Raw genomic sequence first — 21,495 nt, 5'->3', positions numbered from 1 at the left:
ATACAGAGTATCTGCACTATACAGTAAGTAAAGCTATACAGAGAATCTGCACTATACAGTAAGTAAAGCTATACAGAGAATGTGCACTATACAGTAAGTAAAGCTATACAGAGAATGTGCACTATACAGTAAGTAAAGCTATACAGAGAATCTGCACTATACAGTAAGTAAAGCTATACAGAGAATGTGCACTATACAGTAAGTAAAGCTATACAGAGAATGTGCACTATACAGTAAGTAAAGCTATACAGAGAATGTGCACTATACAGTAAGTAAAGTTATACAGAGAATCTGCACTATGCAGTAAGTAAAGTTATACAGAGAATCTGCACTACGCAGTAAGTAAAGTTATACAGAGTATTTGCACTATGCAGTAAGTAAAGTTATACAGGGAATCTGCACTATACAGTAAGTAAAGTTATACAGAGAATCTGCACTTTACAGTAAGTTATACAGAGAATCTGCACTATACAGTAAGTAAAGCTATACAGGGAATCTGCACTATACAGTAAGTAAAGTTATACAGAGAATCTGCACTATACAGTAAGTAAAGTTATACAGAGAATCTGCACTATACAGTAAGTAAAGTTATACAGAGAATTTGCACTATACAGTAAGTTATACAGAGAATCTGCACTATACAGTAAGTAAAGCTATACAGAGAATTTGCACTATACAGGGCATTGCAGGATGGGAAGCAGAAGGAAAGAATGGACAGACTGAAAACCACCATAAGAACACATAACATTTTTAATCATGTGTATATGTATATGTATAAACTGCAGATATCGTCTGCAGCCTTTGCAAGCCCTTCCTCCTCTAACCCCGCCCAGACTTTCTGTGGCTGTCCAATCACAGACTCCCCAATGCAGCTCAATGAGAAGTCTTTACAAAGCAGGTGCTCTGGGCAATTGCTGCCTCTTGAGTGTATCTCCACTGAGCTAACTAAACCAGGAAGTAATAGGACTGATTGTCTGCTTGGTAGCCAGTGGGGTGTAACAAGCAGAGCTTGGTAGCCAGAGTGGGTGTGCAGCGCTAGGCTCCACTGCCTCAGGTAGATCCCACCTTTCTCTTTAGGCCCCACATGATCAGCGCTGGGTGGCAGAGGGGTGGGGCCTAACAAGAGAAGGCAAGATCTACCTAAGGGAGGCAGACTAGACACTACACACCATACCCCCTACAGTCTATACTACATCCTCACCGAACACTACTACTAGACACTACGCACCCTACCCCCTACAGTCTATACTACATCCTCACCGAACACTACTACTAGACACTACGCACCATACCCCCTACAGTCTATACTACATCCTCACCGAACACTACTACTAGACACTACGCACCATACCCCCTACAGTCTATACTACATCCTCACCGAACACTACTACTAGACACTACGCACCATACCCCCTACAGTCTATACTACATCCTCACCGAACACTACTACTAGACACTACGCACCATACCCCCTACAGTCTATACTACATCCTCACCGAACACTACTACTAGACAATACGCACCATACCCCCTACAGTCTATACTACATCCTCACCGAACACTACTACTAGACACTACGCACCATACCCCCTACAGTCTATACTACATCCTCACCGAACACTACTACTAGACACTACGCACCATACCCCCTACAGTCTATACTACATCCTCACCGAACACTACTACTAGACACTACGCACCATACCCCCTACAGTCTATACTACATCCTCACCGAACACTACTACTAGACACTACGCACCATACCCCCTACAGTCTATACTACATCCTCACCGAACACTACTACTAGACACTACGCACCATACCCCCTACAGTCTATACTACATCCTCACCGAACACTACTACTAGACACTACGCACCATACCCCCTACAGTCTATACTACATCCTCACCGAACACTACTACTAGACACTACGCACCATACCCCCTACAGTCTATACTACATCCTCACCGAACACTACTACTAGACACTACGCACCATACCCCCTACAGTCTATACTACATCCTCACCGAACACTACTACTAGACACTACGCACCATACCCCCTACAGTCTATACTACATCCTCACCGAACACTACTACTAGACACTACGCACCATACCCCCTACAGTCTATACTACATCCTCACCGAACACTACTACTAGACACTACGCACCATACCCCCTACAGTCTATACTACATCCTCACCGAACACTACTGCACCCTGCCCCCCACGTTACTGCACTTTGGAGCGCTCCTCTATTACTTTATTGTTCTGCACTATGAGTCAAAGACTTTTCATTCCCAAACAGGAGGGCGCAGGATGAGCTCAGGCTGTTCAAGAAGTACAGGCCCATCTGGGGGCCCCATTACGGCCTCAGTTATAAGGTCAGTAAGTAAACTTTAGTCAAAATAATTTTGATGATTACCCTCACAGTGTCCGGATCGTTTGGTAAAACATAAATGCAGATTTCCCGGAGATATCGTAGGTCTTGCTTTCTGTCCAATTTTGAAATGACATCAAACATCAAGGTGGCCACCTGCGGTTTGGGAAATTTCAGATTGCCAGTCCCAATGGCTGGGAAGGAAATGGTGTGCATGCGCTGCTGCTCAGCCAATAACAAACAGGTTTTAATAATCTTCCCGAGTTCCTGAGAGAACAACACATGTTTAGTAAGACATAAAAACACAGCACTAAAGGGATCGGTCAATAATATTTCATTCTGTGCTACCATACTGTCTTAATGCAATACTAGTACTCTGTCACGTTGTTATTCTTATACCATTACCCTTACCATGTAACCATTCTACGGTTACCTTTATAATATTACCATTATACTGTCACAATATTACCATGTTATCATTATACAGTTATAATATTTCCACATTACCATTATACCGCTACAATGTTACCTTGTTACCATTATACAGTTACAATGTTACCATATTATCTGTGACAGACCCATCCGTCTGGACTAAACCTACTGGGTTCGTCTGATTTGCCCAATGCTTATGGTCCCTGGGAGATAATGTGAAGGATTGGTACTTTTTGTAAATGACACTTCGGACACAGTCGAAGCTGTCGAAGTACCGAAGTTACCGAAGCTATCGAAGTGCCGAAGTTACCGAAGTCGTCGAGGTGGCCGGCATCGGACAAAGGACCACGTGGCGGCGGCCATTTTAACTTCGAACATGCCGACCCGTACTATCGACGGCACTTCGACACTTCGACTAAAGTCGGTACCGACCCCACTTCGAACGGGACTTAGCCATTTTTATGCCAGAAAGTGACCGACCGCACAGCCCGAATCCAGGGAACTATTTTGGGCAAGAAAAGGTGCTTGCAGTCGGTCATAAAAGGACCTCCGGGTAACTTTTTATTTACTGAAGGGGTTGGTGTGATTTTTGAGAGTGTTTATGTTTAAAGTATGCTGAATCTGAATATGTGTTTTTTATGTGAATTTGATGTATGGTTTTAAAGTTATGAAAGTTGTATAAAAGTATATTTCAAACTGTATGTATAATGGGATTATGTGTCACACCAACGGGAGGGGATGTGTGGGATGTAACATCGATGCCATTGGTTATTTTATGCCTCCCCCTGGGTGTGGCCTGTGTGTGTGAAATGGAAATAAAAGGCAGGCTGGATGATCCAGTCCTCAGTTCATGTTTTACCCTCATAATGGAGCTTGGTCTCGTTATTGGGGGAACCGGGATTACAAGTGACTAAGGACTGCTTATGGAGATTGTATGCTGCTTAGGTCCTATTGCTGTTCGGCTGAAAGGGGCGATACGTATGATTGGAGCTCGGAAGACGGTACCGTAACATTATCATTATACTGTTACAATGTAACCATACCACCATTATAGAAAACTAGAATGTGAGGGCAGATAAGAACCATTCAGCCCAGGCCCGGACTGGCCACCAGGCAGATCTTCCCGGCCGGTCCATGCAGGGCCGGCGCTATCCGAGCACCGGCCCCGCTGTGTTCCATTAAGGGCCGGTGGGGAGATCAAAGATCTCCCTCACTGGCCGACGTGCAGTCAAAGGGGAGACAGGGAGAGAGGGAGACAGCCAGGAGAGGAACCCAGAGGAGCTCTAATTTGCCATGGCAACGGTACGGGTCTCGCGAGAGTGAACTCTAGACCCACAGGCTAGAGTTCACTTACCACAAGGACGACCAGGGATGGCAGCAGCACGACCCCCCTTCCAGGCTGTAGGTAAGAAGGGAGGGGGTATAATGTCTGTTGTATTTTTTTATTATTATAAAAAATAAAAAAAACTGGCATTTACCTGTCTCCCCCAACACACAATCCTTCCAAACACACACATCACCCTCACACAGCACCGTAACACACATCACCCTCACACAGCACCGTAACACACACACACATCACCCTCACACAGCACCCTAACACACACATCACCCTCACACAGCATCCTAACACACACATCACCCTCACACAGCATCCTAACACACACACACACACACCACACACACACAGCACCCACACACACAGCACCCTCACACACAGCACCCTCACACACAGCACCCTCACACACAGCACCCTCACACACAGCACCCTCACACACAGCACCCTCACACACAGCACCCTCACACACAGCACCCTCACACACAGCACCCTCACACACAGCACCCTCACACACAGCACCCTCACACACAGCACCCTCACACACTGCACACCTCACACACTGCACAACTCACACACTGCACAACTCACACACTGCACACCTCACACACTGCACACCTCACACACACACTTACTGCACCCCCCCACACACAGCACCCCTTGTGCTCCTCACAAATGCACACCACACCCCTCACACATACGCACTACACCCTTCACATACACACAGCAGCCCCCAAACACGCTGCACCACTCACACACAATACTTGCAAACATATATGTATATATACTACAGAAACCCTCACACACATACTGCACCCCTAAACACATTAAATTCCAGACAAACACAAGATTCCTTTCCCAACTCTGGATCATCTACAGATATACACACACTAGATCTCTATAGCGCCACTCTGAATCCTCTACAAACACATGCGCGCACACACACACACACACACACACACACTCACTCAATCACTAGATCTCCTATACACACTCTGGATCCCTTACACACAGACACTGCACCACCTACACACCACACTACATTTCTGACACACACACTAGATTCCATGTAAGCAAACACATAGTGTCTCCATAAATGGGATACAGTGAGTATCCCAATTATGGAAACCCCTGAGACAAGTTTCTAGCAAACACAACGCAAGCATGTTATTAAATTTGCTTGCACTGTGCAGAACAAATACAGGGCCCTTTTCTCATGCCCTGGAAGAGCATTGAACCAACATGCTCACTTTGAGATGGGGCGTGCTTGTCATTGGGGATGACAAAACACGCCCTATGTGAATAAAAAATGCTCGGGACAAAAATTTTTACCAGTCCGGCCCTGATTTGGCCCATCTAGTCTGCCCAATTTTCTAAATACTTTCATTAGTCCCTGGCCTCATCTTATAGTTAGGATAACCTTATGCCCCACTTATGCCTTAACCTCTACCACTTCAGCTGGAAGGCGATTCCATGCATCCACTACCCTCTCAGTAAAGTAATACTTCCTGATATTTTTAAACCTTTGTCCCTCTAATTTAAGACTGTCCTCTTGTTGTGGTAGTTTTTCTTCATTTAAATATAGTCTCCCCCTTTACTGTTTTGATTCCCTTTATGTATTTAAATGTTTCTATCATATCCCCCCTGTCTCGTCTTTCCTCCAAGCTATACATGTTAAGATCCTTTAACCTTTCCTGGTAAGTTTTATCCTGCAATCCATGAACCAGTTTAGTAGCCCTTCTTTGAACTCTCTCTAAGGTATCAATATCCTTCTGAAGATAGGGTCTCCAGTACTGCGTACAGTACTCCAAGTGAGGTCTCACCAGTGTTCTGTACAATGGCATGAGCACTTCCCTCTTTCTACTGCTAATACCTCTCCCTATACAACCAAGCATTCTGCTAGCATTTCCTGCTGCTCTATTACATTGTCTGCCTACCTTTAAGTCATCAGAAATAATCACCCCTAAATCCCTTTCCTCAGATGTTGAGGTTAGGACTCTATCAAATATCCTGTACTCTGCCCTTGGGTTTTTACGTCCAAGATGCATTTTCTTGCACTTATCCACATTAAATGTCAGTTGCCACAACTCTGACCATTTCTCTAGTTTACCTAAATCATTAGCCATTTGGCTTATCCCTCCTGGAACATCAGCCCTGTTACATATCTTAGTATCATCCGCAAAAAGACACACCTTACCATCAAGACCTTCTGCAATATCCCTAATAAAAATATTAAAGAGAATGGGTCCAAGTACAGATCCCTGAGGTACCCCACTTCGAAGCCCAAGCTTCGAATATACTCCATTGACTACAACCCTCTGTTGCCTGTCGCTCAGCCACTGCCTTACCCATTCAACAATATTGGAATCCAAACTCAAAGATTGTAGTTTATTGATAAGCCTTCTATGTGCAACAGTGTCAAAAGCCTTACTGAAATCTAGGTAAGCAATGTCTACTGCACCACCCTGATCTATAATTTTAGTTACCCAATCAAAAAAATCAATAAGATTAGTTTGGCATGATCTCCCTGAAGTAAACCCATGTTACTACATTACCCCTGCTCTTCACCAGGTAACCCCATTGCTCTTACCATATTGCATTGCTCTGCACTGTACATATTGTTAGTTACTATACTATATAGGAGAAAGGTACTATTTCCACCCATTGTCCACTTTCTCCCAGCAACACTTACTGTGACAGACTCAGGGACTATGTGTATAGCTGTCAGGGATTACAAAGGGCAGTTGTTTTCCTGTTAATAATGGGTTAATCTTTCCCTGTTTATAAGGGGTTAATATTTCCCTGTTTATATGGGGTTAATATTTCCCTGTTTATATGGGGTTAATATTTCCCTGTTTATAAGGGGTTAATATTTCCCTGTTTATAAGGGGTTAATCTTTCCCTGTTTATAAGGGGTTAATCTTTCCCTGTTTATAAGGGGTTAATATTTCCCTGTTTATAAGGGGGTTAATCTTTCCCTGTTTATAAGGGGTTAATATTTCCCTGTTTATAAGGGGGGTAATCTTTCCCTGTTTATAAGGGGGTTAATATTTCCCTGTTTATAAGGGGGTTAATCTTTCCCTGTTTATAAGGGGTTAATATTTCCCTGTTTATAAGGGGTTAATATTTCCCTGTTTATAAGGGGGTTAATCTTTCCCTGTTTATAAGGGGTTAATATTTCCCTGTTTATAAGGGGGTTAATATTTCCCTGTTTATAAGGGGGTTAATCTTTCCCTGTTTATAAGGGGGTTAATCTTTCCCTGTTTATAAGGGGTTAATATTTCCCTGTTTATAAGGGGGTTAATATTTCCCTGTTTATAAGGGGGTTAATATTTCCCTGTTTATAAGGGGGTTAATCTTTCCCTGTTTATAATATTTCCCTGTTTATAATATTTCCCTGTTTATAATATACACAGCCATAGTATAACATGATCTTATTCGTCACTTTACCTTCTCTGAAGAGCCTTGTCCATTGTCCCAGTGTGGGCACACCGCGTGGAAAACTTTCTTAGCACTGAGGTTACAGCCGTCTGTTACAAATATCGACCCCAACAACACTTGTATTCCTCTGCTCTCGTTGTTTAGAAGAATCTGTAAATTTGGGCCAGCCCTCTGGGACAAAGCTCTGGATATTGCCCCATTATTAAGATTCAGGTTTGATGGCGTGCTAGTCACAATAATGTCCGTCTGCAATATACACATTCACAGAGAGTTAATAATACAGAGCAACAAAACACCATTCTACTGACAGGAAATATATACAGACTGACACAGCGCCACTATAGGGGCCGTAAATATATATAGACTGACACAGCGCCACTATAGGGACCGTAAATAAATATAGACTGACACAGCGCCACTATAGGGACCGTAAATAAATGCAGACTGACACATGGCCACTATAGGGGCCGTAAATAAATATAGACTGACACAGCGCCACTATAGGGGCCGTAAATAAATATAGACTGACACAGCGCCCATATAGGGGCCGTAAAAAAATATAGACTGACACAGCGCCACTATAGGGACCGTAAATAAATACAGACTGACAGCGCCACTATAGGGGCCGTAAATAAATATAGACTGACACAGCGCCACTATAGGGACCGTAAATAAATATAGACTGACACAGCGCCCATATAGGGACCGTAAAAAAATATAGACTGACACAGCGCCACTATAGGGACCGTAAATAAATACAGAGTAACACAGCGCCACTATAGGGACAGTAAATAAATACAGACTGACACAGCGCCACTATAGGGGCGTAAATATATATTATAGACTGACACAGCGCCACTATAGGGGCCGTAAATAAATACAGACTGACACAGCGCCACTATAGGGGCCGTAAATAAATATAGACTGACACAGCGCCCATATAGGGACCGTAAATAAATATAGACTGACACAGCGCCCATATAGGGACCGTAAATAAATATAGACTGACACAGCGCCACTATAGGGACCGTAAATAAATACAGAGTAACACAGCGCCACTATAGGGACAGTAAATAAATACAGACTGACACAGCGCCATTATAGGGACCGTAAATAAATATAGACTGACACAGCGCCACTATAGGGGCCGTAAATAAATATAGACTGACACAGCGCCACTATAGGGACCGTAAATAAATACAGAGTAACACAGCGCCACTATAGGGACAGTAAATAAGTACAGACTGACACAGCGCCACTATAGGGGCCGTAAATATATATATATAGACTGACACAGCGCCACTATAGGGGCCGTAAATAAATACAGACTGACACAGCGCCACTATAGGGGCCGTAAATAAATATAGACTGACACAGCGCCCATATAGGGACCGTAAAAAAATATAGACTGACACAGCGCCACTATAGGGACCGTAAATAAATACAGACTGACACAGCGCCACTATAGGGGCCGTAAATAAATATAGACTGACACAGCGCCACTATAGGGACCGTAAATAAATATAGACTGACACAGCGCCCATATAGGGACAGTAAATAAATACAGACTGACACAGCGCCACTATAGGGGCCGTAAATAAATATAGACTGACACAGCGCCACTATAGGGACCGTAAATAAATATAGACTGACACAGCGCCCATATAGGGACAGTAAATAAATACAGACTGACACAGCGCCACTATAGGGGCCGTAAATATATATATAGACTGACACAGCGCCACTATAGGGGCCGTAAATAAATATAGACTGACACAGCGTCCATATAGGGACCGTAAATAAATACAGTTACACAGTGCCACTATAGGGACCGTAAATAAATACAGAGTAACACAGCGCCACTATAGGGACCATAAATAAATACAGTTACACAGTGCCACTATAGGGACCGTAAATAAATACAGAGTAACACAGCGTCACTATAGGGACCGTAAATAAATACAGTTACACAGCACTACTATAGGGACCGTAAATAAATATACACTGACACAGCGCCACTATAGGGGCCGTAAATAAATATTGACTGACACAGCGCCACTATAGGGGCCGTAAATAAATATTGACTGACACAGCGCCACTATAGGGGCCGTAAATAAATATTGACTGACACAGCGCCACTATAGGGGCCGTAAATAAATATTGACTGACACAGCGCCACTATAGGGGCCGTAAATAAATACAGACTGACACAGCGCCACTATAGGGACCGTAAATAAATATAGACTGACACAGCGCCACTATAGGGGCCGTAAATAAATATTGACTGACACAGCGCCACTATAGGGACAGTAAATAAATACAGCGTCACTATAGGGACCGTAAATAAATACAGTTACACAGCGCCACTATAGGGACCGTAAATAAATACAGCGTCACTATAGGGACCGTAAATAAATACAGTTACACAGGGTCACTATAGGGACCGTAAATAAATACAGAGTAACACAGCGTCACTATAGGGACCGTAAATAAATACAGTTACACAGCGTCACTATAGGGACCGTAAATAAATATAGACTGACACAGCGCCACTATAGGGACCGTAAATAAATACTGTTACACAGCGCCACTATAGGGACCGTAAATAAATATAGACTGACACAGCGCCACTATAGGGGCCGTAAATAAATACAGTTACACAGCGTCACTATAGGGACAGTAAATAAATACAGCGTCACTATAGGGACCGTAAATAAATACAGTTACACAGCGCCACTATAGGGACCGTAAATAAATACAGTTACACAGCGTCACTATAGGGACAGTAAATAAATACAGTTACACAGCGTCACTATAGGGACCGTAAATAAATACAGTTACACAGCGTCACTATACGGACCGTAAATAAATACAGTTACACAGTGTCACTATAGGGACCGTAAATAAATACAGTTACACAGCGCCACTATAGGGACCGTAAATAAATATAGACTGACACAGCGCCACTATAGGGGCCGTAAATAAATACAGTTACACAGCGTCACTATAGGGACCGTAAATAAATACAGTTACACAGAGTCACTATAGGGACCGTAAATAAATACAGTTACACAGCGTCACTATAGGGACCGTAAATAAATACAGTTACACAGCGTCACTATAGGGACCGTAAATAAATACAGTTACACAGCGTCACTATAGGGACCGTAAATAAATATAGACTGACACAGCGCCACTATAGGGGCCGTAAATAAATACAGAGTAACACAGAGCCACTATAGGGACCGTAAATAAATACAGTTACACAGCGCCACTATAGGGACCGTAAATAAATATACACTGACACAGCGCCACTATAGGGGCCGTAAATAAATACAGCGCCACTATAGGGACCGTAAATAAATACAGTGACACAGCGTCACTATAGGGACCGTAAATAAATACAGTTACACAGCGTCACTATAGGGACCGTAAATAAATACAGACTGACACAACGTCACTATAGGGACCGTAAATAAATACAGTTACACAGCGCCACTATAGGGACCGTAAATAAATACAGTTACACAGTGCCACTATAGGGACCGTAAATAAATACAGTGACACAGCGTCACTATAGGGACCGTAAATAAATACAGACTGACACAGCGCCACTATAGGGACCGTAAATAAATACAGTTACACAGCACCACTATAGGGACCGTAAATAAATACAGACTGACACAGCGTCACTATAGGGACCGTAAATAAATACAGTTACACAGCGTCACTATAGGGACCGTAAATAAATATAGACTGACACAGCGTCACTATAGGGACCGTAAATAAATACAGTTACATGGCGCTATTCCACCGACAGGGAGTAAATACAGAGTTACACTGTGGCCCAATCGGCATTCGCCTCTTGAAGCTTTGCAGACCTGGCGCATGGCAGTTTGTCTCGCTATCCGGGAATGGAGCCTTTAATTCTAAATGTTCTGTGTTCTCTCTACTGAGTAATGAAAGCGTTGGATGTACACGTAAACAGACCAATTAACAGCCCGGGGATGTGGCCAGTTTTTATTTATTACTTACCATAAATAAAAAGCGCTCCTAAATGTTTTACATACAGCGTTATTCACTTAAGCGTGAAAATTTATGTCAGTTTTCATTTTGGCAACAATAAATAAAGCCTAATAAATTACTGAATAAGCAACAAAGTGAATTACTCTGTTACCAAATTGGATCTATTTCCCCTCATTCTATCACAGCTGCATTCACTAAATACCAATCTAGGCATCTCCTCTAATCATTCTAAGTTAATTAGGGTTAAGCCCTAGGGTGGAATTGGTGCCACTAAACGGACAAACCCTTACTAGTAATATCTTCTGGATAATACGGGTTTCCTGGTCATTTTTTAATGTATTATAAGTGAATTTCAAGAATAAGGTCAAAATAGCTGAAATTGAGACGTTCTCCAAACCAGCTCTGCTTCCAGCTCGGCTACTCTGGCCTTGGCATTCTCTTGGAATTCTCACTGTAGTAAATAACCCTGTTAAATTCTGGATTTAAGATTATCATGCAGCATATGACATATCATCTAAATGACTAAGCGAACCTTGGCCCATCTGATGTTTCCCATAATGCTCATTAAGTGGCTCAGTGTACGTACCGTGGACTCCTGAATATCTTCTTGGATCAGTTTGATGGTCAGCCCTTTGGTTCTCATCCTACTCTCTGTATCGCTTCTCGTATTGACTGGTGGCCTTGATCTCTCAGCAGGCCTTGGGCTGCGTTGTTTGCTTGGGGACGACTCTGTGCTTTTATCTCCAAATTCAGTTTTGACCAATTCAGCAAAAATTTGTACTGTCTGTGTATCCGTGTCGACGAGATGAATCCTGTTTAAACTGCTTTTGTGACCATGACTCTCCAAATACTCTCTAACAGATTCCACTATAGTTTCCACGCTTTGTTTTACAGGGAATCCAAAGATCCCTGCGCTGACGGCTGGGATAGCGATGGAGTTGTGACCATTCTCTGCCGCAAGCTCTAAGCTGCTAGTTATCGCTTTCCGGAGGAGTCGCTTACATCTTGACTGCGATGAAGGATCCCACCTGGGCCCTACCGTATGTACGACATGTTTACAGGGCAGGTTACCAGCGTCTGTTATTACCGAATCACCAGGCGATAACTTTCCCTCCTCCATGACAATACGTTCACAATCAGATTGTAGTTTTGGTCCAGCTGCTCTTAATAAAGCCAATGCCAGCCCCCCCACGTGCTTCAGATCTTCATTTGCTGCATTTACAATGACATCAACGCTGTGACGGCACAGGTCACCTTTATACACTGCTACGGTGACTCCACCTGAGACAGTTATTTGGAAGTGAGGTTCACCAAGGTTCATCTCTGTCGTTGTCTTACTACTGTCCCTAGTGGTATGTAAATATATTGCACAGTTGAATTTGTTCTTTGTTGTAGCCACATGCACTTCGTCATTGTCCATGCAGAATGTTTTTGCCCCGGGTTTATCGATGCGCAACGTCTTTGTATGCAGTAAGGACAGAGCACTAGCTATGCGGGCAGCAGCGTCCACCACTAATGTTTTTGCACCGGTCAAGGTAATTATTTTGTGATTTATTACCCATTTAATATTCATCTTTCCTAGATCTTCCCAAAGTTGTTTATTTTCATTCCTGATGAAATGTGCGACAGCCATAGATGGGAAGTTAAGGTCCTTCATGAGTGGTGTGTTTTTCTCGACAAAATTATAAACTTGCTCATAACTGTCTTCTACTACTGAGCAGAGGCCGGAGATAACTACCTCGTTCTCTGCTCCTGCTGGAAATTCCTCTATCAGAAACGTACGGCTTTCAACATTATAAACCTGATTTAAGTTTTTCTTAAGACTTCCCCATTCTGCATTTTTTATTATACATTTGTCACTGACAATAACTTTTTTACAAACCACCTGATGTTTCATACGTTTCTCTGCGTCTGACAGATCCTGTGAGGAAGAGCCAGTTAGTTTAATGGTTTCGCCTTCAACCTCAAACATGGCCTGAATATTGTGACGTATGAAGAAGACACAGGACATCTCTTCACTACTGATCATTTTCAGGAACTTCACTACGAGAGGGTCAAGTTGAATGTTCATGTGTTTTAAGTTTTTCTCCATTTCCATAATTTTACATTTGGATCCATAAATTTCTTCTTTGAGTCCACAGAGTGTAAGTTTTTTATATGATCTGTCATAGGACATTTTCAGTTTAGGAAAAAGTGTCTGGATATTTTTCTCCAGAGCATTTTTCATCATTATTTCGTAGAGCGCTGGAGTTACAGCCAACTCTTCTGTCATACTTTGAATTTCTCTATCGATCCTACAAGTGGTATTGTCGATGAGTTTCCCGATTAGAGGTTCTACCTGGACAACATCCTTTGAAAACCCTGCAAGGAAAACCTTCTCTTTGGCCAAGTTTGGTTTGATGAAAACTGCAGTATAAGCAGAGCTGCCGATGTCTTGTTTGATGGCTTCCCAAACGGACGCAGTTACCTTATACTCTGCGACTTTGTACTTTGAAATAAGCAGTGAGAACTCGGCAGAAACCTTGTCTCTCCAGGTTGGGGCTATCTTTGCCAGGGTCCTGAGATGTGTAGAGATATCGCTGGAGATACCCAGTTTAATAACGAGGTTTGGGCTCTGGACATCTGGCCAAACGACCTCACAGTAAAGAACTGCCATCTTTTCCTCTACATTGAGTTTTCTCTGGGCATCGTTCAGGATGAATTCCAGGATATATGGACTTACAGGGATCTCCAGGGGTGCAGGTATACTGACAGACGGCCCATTCTTTCCATACAGTGTAACACTCAGTGACACATAGTACGGGTATACAGAGATTGGAGTCTTCCCAAACACGTGTTTCTGCGCCAAAACTCTTCTGGTAACTGTGAAAAAGTTAGACACCAATTTGTATTATTTAAAAATAAAAAGTAACACACATTGACTTTTATAGCACAATATGGACACATAGAACTGTTTTAGAGAGAATTAGAGAGAAACCTTTGGAGAATGAGTTTATTTAACAGATTTTCTGTTGGACGAGCATTGATCATTTGCAATCATTCCTGCATGTTCAAGAGCTTTAATCAGGATATTAATCAACTGTGTCTAAAGGAACATTCCGAGCTCCTTACCCACTGCCGCAGGCTGGATTGGCTGGATTGGCTGTGGTTTCATAATTGGCTGGCGCCTCCCCCAAGTTGTCAAACTGTTAATGGCTCGACCTGTTACCTGGTATTCGCCAGGCGCCACACACCTGCCTCTCCCAGCAGCCAGAAGTTCTCAGCTAAGTGCTAGGCCAGTTTGTGCAGGGCGGAGATCATTGGCTGTGAGCGATCAGCTGACGCTGTAGTACTTATGGTACTTGGAGGCAGGGCCGGATTAAGAGCACAGTGGGCCTGGTGCTGACAATTATGATGGGCCTAATTACTGAATCTTATCAACCAAATACACTAAAACAGTCATAACTCCAAGCGTCATGTATCTGATGGAGATGGTGCTGGAGGGAAACTCATAGGGTGCAGCTTTGAGAAAACACATACTCGATGCTAATATCTCTCTAATTTATGCTTTCATCTTTCAAGTAAATCCATAACCCCTAACAGCAGTGTCCAGTGAAGCAGGAAGTCAATGTGCGGGGTAAAAGGGTGTGCCACTGGCGCGAATCATGTAACAAGAACCGCCGAAAGGGGAGAACATGCCCAAAGAGGGGGCATGTCTGTCCAACGAATTTGAAGGACAGCCTGGCATGAATGCATGTCAGGCTGCCCGCCAATAATGCAGGCTGTCCAACTAAGGGCATACTATGCAGGCAGCACCCTGAGCTTGTCATAAATGTGTCTAAAGATGCGCTCACTCCATGCTTTCTATGGACTGTCCCCTAGCACTCGCTGGTCCACTTGTCTCCTTACCTTCTTACTAGCAGGCAGAAGTTCCTGGTATATAGTCTGAGACAGAGAAAAGGTGTATGTAGTGAGTGTAGAAGAAAGGGGACATGCCACAGTGTTAGAGAGACCAACAGCATTACCTAAACTAATTTTAATGTCAGCCAGTCCACACATGTTTTGTTCCCATACATCCCTCTTAAGCTTCCAAACTTAAAGTGACACTATAGTCACCAGAACAACTACAGCTTATTGTATTTGTTCTGGTAAGTAGAATCATTCCATTCAAGCTTTTTGCAGTAAACACTGTCTTTTCAGAGAAAATAACTCCACTGGCCGCTCCTTAGATGGCTGCTAGAGGTGCTTCCTGGGGCAGTACTGCCTAGTGTGCAGCACTGCCATTAAGTGTCTCCACCCTCTGCATGCAGACACTGAACTTTCCTCATAGAGATGCATTGATTCAATTTATCTTTATGAGGAGATGCTGATTGTCCAGGGCTATGTTGGACTTGTGCTGGCTCTGCCCCTGATCTGCCTAGTTGACAGTCTCAGCCAATCCTATGGGGAAGTATTGTAATTTGCTCAGACCACCACTTCTGAGCCAGCAGCTGCAGACTTGAATACAAGTAATATTTTACTATATTTAGGGAGGAAAGAAGGGGCCAGGGTGGTAGTTTTAACATAATAGGGTCAGAAATACATGATTGTGTTCCTGACCCTATAGTGCTCTGTGGCGAAACCAACCTCGCCACTGGGCATTGGAGAAGCCTGTTTGCCCGCCTCCTGCCTGCTGACTATGGCCCCTGGGAGAATTGGCCCTTTAAATACAGTATTTGGGCATATTGTATTTTATTATGCTGCTGCTGGCCCTTTAAGAACCATCTGGGGACATACTGTGACTTTTGGGAACAATGCCCCTTTAAGACTATGTCCCCAGACCTGTAAAATAACTTGTTCCTGGCGTTCTCCCACTTGGTTCAGTAAATGGGGCTTACTGAACCAAGTACCACACAGGCGGACCACCCAGAAGTGGAAGTGTGCCATCAATTTACCTCCCAGGCTGGGAGCCTGCTGTAGGTAAATTGCCGACCGCTGGTGGGCCGCAGTTTGTGCAAACGAACACGTGGCGGCGGCCATCTTTAATTCAGCTGAAGTTTTGCCTTCTCCAGACTTCAATGCATTCGACAGTTCGAACGCCATTCGACAGTTCATTCGATAGTTCGTTCGACAGTTCGAATGGTTGTCGTTCGTCTGTTTGAACTGACTTTAACATGGGAAATAGACCGACCGCACAGCCTGATTCTCTGGAACTGTTTTGGGCATGAAAATGTCAGTTGGTCAAATAAGAATGGCATGTATATTTTGGAAGTTATTAATATTTTGTAAAAATTGTATTTCTCTGCCTGTGATAATTATATTACCCATTGTGTTCAGTAATCATATCACAGGCAGAGGGGAGAATTTTGTGTGGGAGTGTCTGTGTGTATTGTACGGATTGATTGGTTGTATTTCGAAACCCTGTGGGCCGTACTATGTTTGTGGATTGTGAATAAAAGAGGCTGTATGTGCCAGTACAGTTAAATTCTGCTTGACCCTCAAAACGAAGTGTCGTCTCGTTATTGGGGGAATTGGATTGTATGCTGATTGCCAGGAGTGTAAGCTGATTGAATGCTTTTCCTGTTCAGCGGTTTACAGCATGTTTGAGAGCATCTGTATGCTTCTCCGGTTCGGTGGTTGTGGTGTCTGCTAGCGTGCTTGGAACCTTCAGGAAGCGCTAGGAGCATAGGAACAGAGGTACCCAGTCGGGGTGCCCGTCGATCCGTTACATGCTCCTTTAAAAGAGCATGTGAAGAGTAGTTAAGGTTGCCACCTTTCTTGGAAAAAAATGCCAGACTTAATCATTTGTATAATTAATTAGTTATGCGTGACATCACATGATGTAAATCACAAGGAGTGACATCAGAGAAAATTCGGTAAAATCACCAACATACTACTTACAGTTTGATTCTGCTGTATAGATGGATTGCTCCCAGTGTCTCCCTGTCTCCCAGTGTCTCAGTCTCGCAAGTCACCCAGTGTCTCAGTGTCCCTATGTATCACAGTGTCAGTGTCCCCATGTCGCCCAGTCCCCTAGTCTCTCAGTGTCTGTGTCCCCATTTCTCCCAGTAGAAAAAACTCACAGGCACTTCAACTTCAAGCCGCAGGCTGGGATTGCTGGTCCTGCTCTGGAGCACCCTAGGCCATTGGGACTGAGTGCGGTTCTCATCACTTACTCTGCCCATTTGTCCCAGTGTCCCAATGCCTCAGTGTGTCCCCATGTCACTAGGATACTGGGGACACTGAGAGACCCGGGGACACAGAGACATGGGGACACTGAGACATTTAGGGAAACTGGGAGAAATGGGGACACTGAGACACTAGGGACACAGACACTGGGAGACATGGGGACACTGGGAGACTAGGGGACACTGGCTGGGAGACATGGGGACAGTTGTGGACATAGACGTGGGGACACTGGGACATATAGGGACACTGGGAGACATGGGGACACAAGGCACACTGAGACACTAAGAACACAGACACTGGGAGACATGGGGACACTGAAACACTAGGGACACAGACACTGGGAGACTAGGGGATACTGGGAGACTAGGGGACACTGGGAGACTAGGGGACACTGGGAGACTAGGGGACACTGGCTGGGAGACAGACACTTGGGGAGACATGGGGACAGTTGTGGACATAGACATGGGGACACTGGGACATATAGGGACACATGGGGACACTAGGCACACTGAGAGACATGGGACACAGACATTGGGAGACTTGGGGACACTGAGACACTAGGGACACTGGCTGGGGGACATGGGAACATAGTGTCTCCGTGTCTCAATGTCTCCCAGCGTCCCCATGTCTCCCAGCGTCCCCATGTCTCCCAGCGTCCCCATGTCTCCCAGCGTCCCCATGTCTCCCAGCGTCCCCATGTGTCTCAGCGTCCCCATGTGTCTCAGCGTCCCCATGTGTCTCAGCGTCCCCATGTCTCTCAGCGTCCCCATGTGTCTCAGCGTCCCCATGTGTCTCAGCGTCCCCATGTGTCTCAGCGTCCCCATGTGTCTCAGCATCCCCATGTGTCCCAGCATCCCCATGTGTCCCAGCATCCCCATGTGTCTCAGCATCCCCATGTGTCTCAGCATCCCCATGTGTCTCAGCATCCCCATGTGTCCCAGTGTCCCCTAGTTTTCAAGTGTCCCCAAGTGTCTCAGTGTCCCCAGGTCTCTCAGTGTCTGTGTCCCCATGTGTCCCCTAGTGTCTGTGCCCCCTAGTGTCTCAGTGTCCCCATGTGTCCCCTAGTGTCTCAGTGTCCCCATGTTTCCCTCCTGCCTTTTCCCTCATCCCTCCCTTACCTGAGCTGTAGAGCTGCTGTCTGGACTCTATGCTGTGTTGCTGCTCCCCCACGGATCAGTGAGTAGTAGAGAGAGGCAGGAATATGCTGTAACTTCCTATCCCTGCCTCTCTCCACACACAGTGACCCCTACTGGCCGGTGCTGGTATTGCAGAGTAATCTCCATTTATTCTGAGAAAATTACCTGCATTTGTATTGCCGGTATTACCAGGCAGCCCCAAATACCGGCTGTGCCAGTAAGATACCAGTCAGGTGGCAAACCTAAGAGGAGTGTGTAAAAAAAAAAAAATGGGCCTATTCCATGGGCCTGGGCCTGGGCCTGGAGCTGCAGCTCCATCAGCCCCTATGTTAATCCGACCCTGCTTGGAGGCAGGCCCAGTCGGGCACACCGGGCAAATGCCCGGTGGGCTGCGGTGGCCATGGGCCGAGGCCGGCAGGGGAGGTCCCAGGATCTCCCCTGCTGGTCTATGCAGGGCTGGCACTATCCGAGCGCCGGCTCCGCTGTATTCCATGGAGGGCCGGTGGGGAGATCAAAGATCTCCCTCAACGGCCCCCATGGCCGGACATGCGGCTGGGGAGAGAGAGGACCCGGCAGAGCTCTAACTTGGCAACCACCGGATCTCGCGAGAGTGAACTCTAGCCCGCAGGCTAGAGTTCACTCACCACTGGACCACCAGGGATGAAAGAGTGCCTGAACCCCCCTCCCAGGTACCACAGTGCCGGCCCCCACCCCCCTCCCAGGCTAAAGGTAAGAAGAGGGATATAATGCATGCTTATTAGATTATTATTTTTAACCCCCCCAACACACAATCCCTTTTAACATTCACCCCCAGCACCCTCACCCACATCACACTCAGCACTCTCACCCATATCACACTCAGCACCCTCACACACATCACTCTCAGCACCCTCACACACATAGAAACATAGAAACATAGAAACATAGAATGTGACGGCAGATAAGAACCATTCGGACCATCTAGTCTGCCCAGTTTTCTAAATACTTTCATTAGTCCCTGGCATTATTTTATAGTTAGGATAGCCTTATGCCTATCCCACGCATGCTTAAATTCCTTCACTGTGTTAACCTCTACCACTTCAGCTGGAAGGCTATTCCATGCATCCACTACCCTCTCAGTAAAGTAATACTTCCTGATATTATTTTTAAACCTTTGCCCCTCTAAATTACGACTATGTCCTCTTGTTGTGGTAGTTTTTCTTCTTTTAAATATAGTCTCCTCCTTTACTGTGTTGATTCCCTTTATGTATTTAAATGTTTCTATCATATCCCCCCTGTCTCGTCTTTCCTCCAAGCTATACATGTTAAGATCCTTTAACCTTTCCTGGCAAGTTTTATCCTGCAATCCATGAACCAGTTTAGTAGCCCTTGTAGCGGAGAGCTGATATTCTACAGCTATTCTCCACTTAAGATCCCAGTGAGGCTCAGGAACAAGTATTATTAATCCATAGAGTAGTAATTCCAGCAGGCAAAATAATCCAACAATATCCCAACAGCACTCCCAATAACTGGACGACACACAGCATCAGGAGCAGAACTGATGTTTAATGACAGGGACTCTGCTTTTATGCATTGCTCCCCTGCAAGGGAGACGCCCACAGATAATTAGGCATTAACCAATCAGACAATGGTTACATCCCACAGATTCCCTCCCCTCTGCTTGGGAGATAATTGAGTTTCTTACTGTATCTCCTCAATTATCTCCAAGCTGAAACGTATAAATTTTTATACATTATTATAACTTTATGAATTTGTATCACACAGGAATAAAACTTATATTTTTATGAACCACACAACTTGGGGAAAAACATATTAAAAATGTGTACAAATCGGTTCAGTGGTTCCCGAGATATTGAAAAAGTCTCTTTGGACCGACTGCACGCCTGTTTGCATGCCCAAAACAGTTCCACAGTTTCAGGCTGTGTGGTCGGTCTATTTCTGCCTTGAAAATTGACAAAGTCCCATCCGAAGGTGGCGTTCGAATAGTCGAACGCACTTCGACTTTTGTCGAAGTGTCGAAGTAGAACGGGGTTAAACTGCTGCGGTGTTCGTTAGTCGAGTGGCAGTCTTTTCCCATGAAAAAGATGACAAAGTCCCATTCGAACGGGTCTTCGAATCTTCGAACGGGACTTAGTCTCCAGCCGCAGTGTCGAAGGGTAGGGGAAGGTACAGGTCGACCGCGTTCGACTGCATTAAAATGGCTGCTGCCACGTGTTCGATTGTCTAATGGCGGCCACTGTGGCGGAACCCGCCTCGCCACTGGGCATTGGAGGGGCCTGGCTGCCTGCCTCCTACCTGCTGACTATGGCCCCTGGAAAATTGGTACGTTTAAAGAACTATATTTGGGCATGTTGTACTTTATATTGCTGCTGCTGGCCCTTTTAAAATCATCTGTGGACATATTGGGACTTTTGGGAATACTGTCCCTTTAAGACTGTGGAACATATTACAGTAATACTGCCTTTAATATCATGTATGTATTTATGTGTTGAGTTAACCTGGGATATGTATGCAGCATTGACCTGATTGTTCGGTAGAATCACTCCGTTCAGTATATTGAGTGAAACTACCGAACAACCAGACCACCCAGGAATAAG

At 44.7% G+C, this 21,495-nt stretch overlaps 1 protein-coding gene across 1 annotated transcript in view; it reads right to left on the bottom strand.

Moving 5' to 3' along the window:
- The window catches only part of LOC134571092 (protein mono-ADP-ribosyltransferase PARP14-like), an 87,119-nt gene that overhangs the window by 38,808 nt on the left and 26,816 nt on the right, over positions 1-21,495 (bottom strand). The window contains exons 6-8 of the mRNA XM_063429157.1: positions 12,202-14,477; positions 7,599-7,835; positions 2,426-2,647 (exon numbers count right to left, since the gene is read on the bottom strand). Of these exons, the coding sequence (XP_063285227.1) occupies positions 2,426-2,647; positions 7,599-7,835; positions 12,202-14,477 (2,735 nt within the window). The remainder of the gene's footprint in view (positions 1-2,425; positions 2,648-7,598; positions 7,836-12,201; positions 14,478-21,495) is intronic.

Source organism: Pelobates fuscus, chromosome 8 (assembly GCF_036172605.1).
Source record: "Pelobates fuscus isolate aPelFus1 chromosome 8, aPelFus1.pri, whole genome shotgun sequence".
Lineage (NCBI taxonomy): Eukaryota > Metazoa > Chordata > Amphibia > Anura > Pelobatidae > Pelobates > Pelobates fuscus.
The sequence above is the reverse complement of the archived record's forward strand: the minus strand, read 5'-3'. Positions and strand labels throughout refer to the sequence as shown.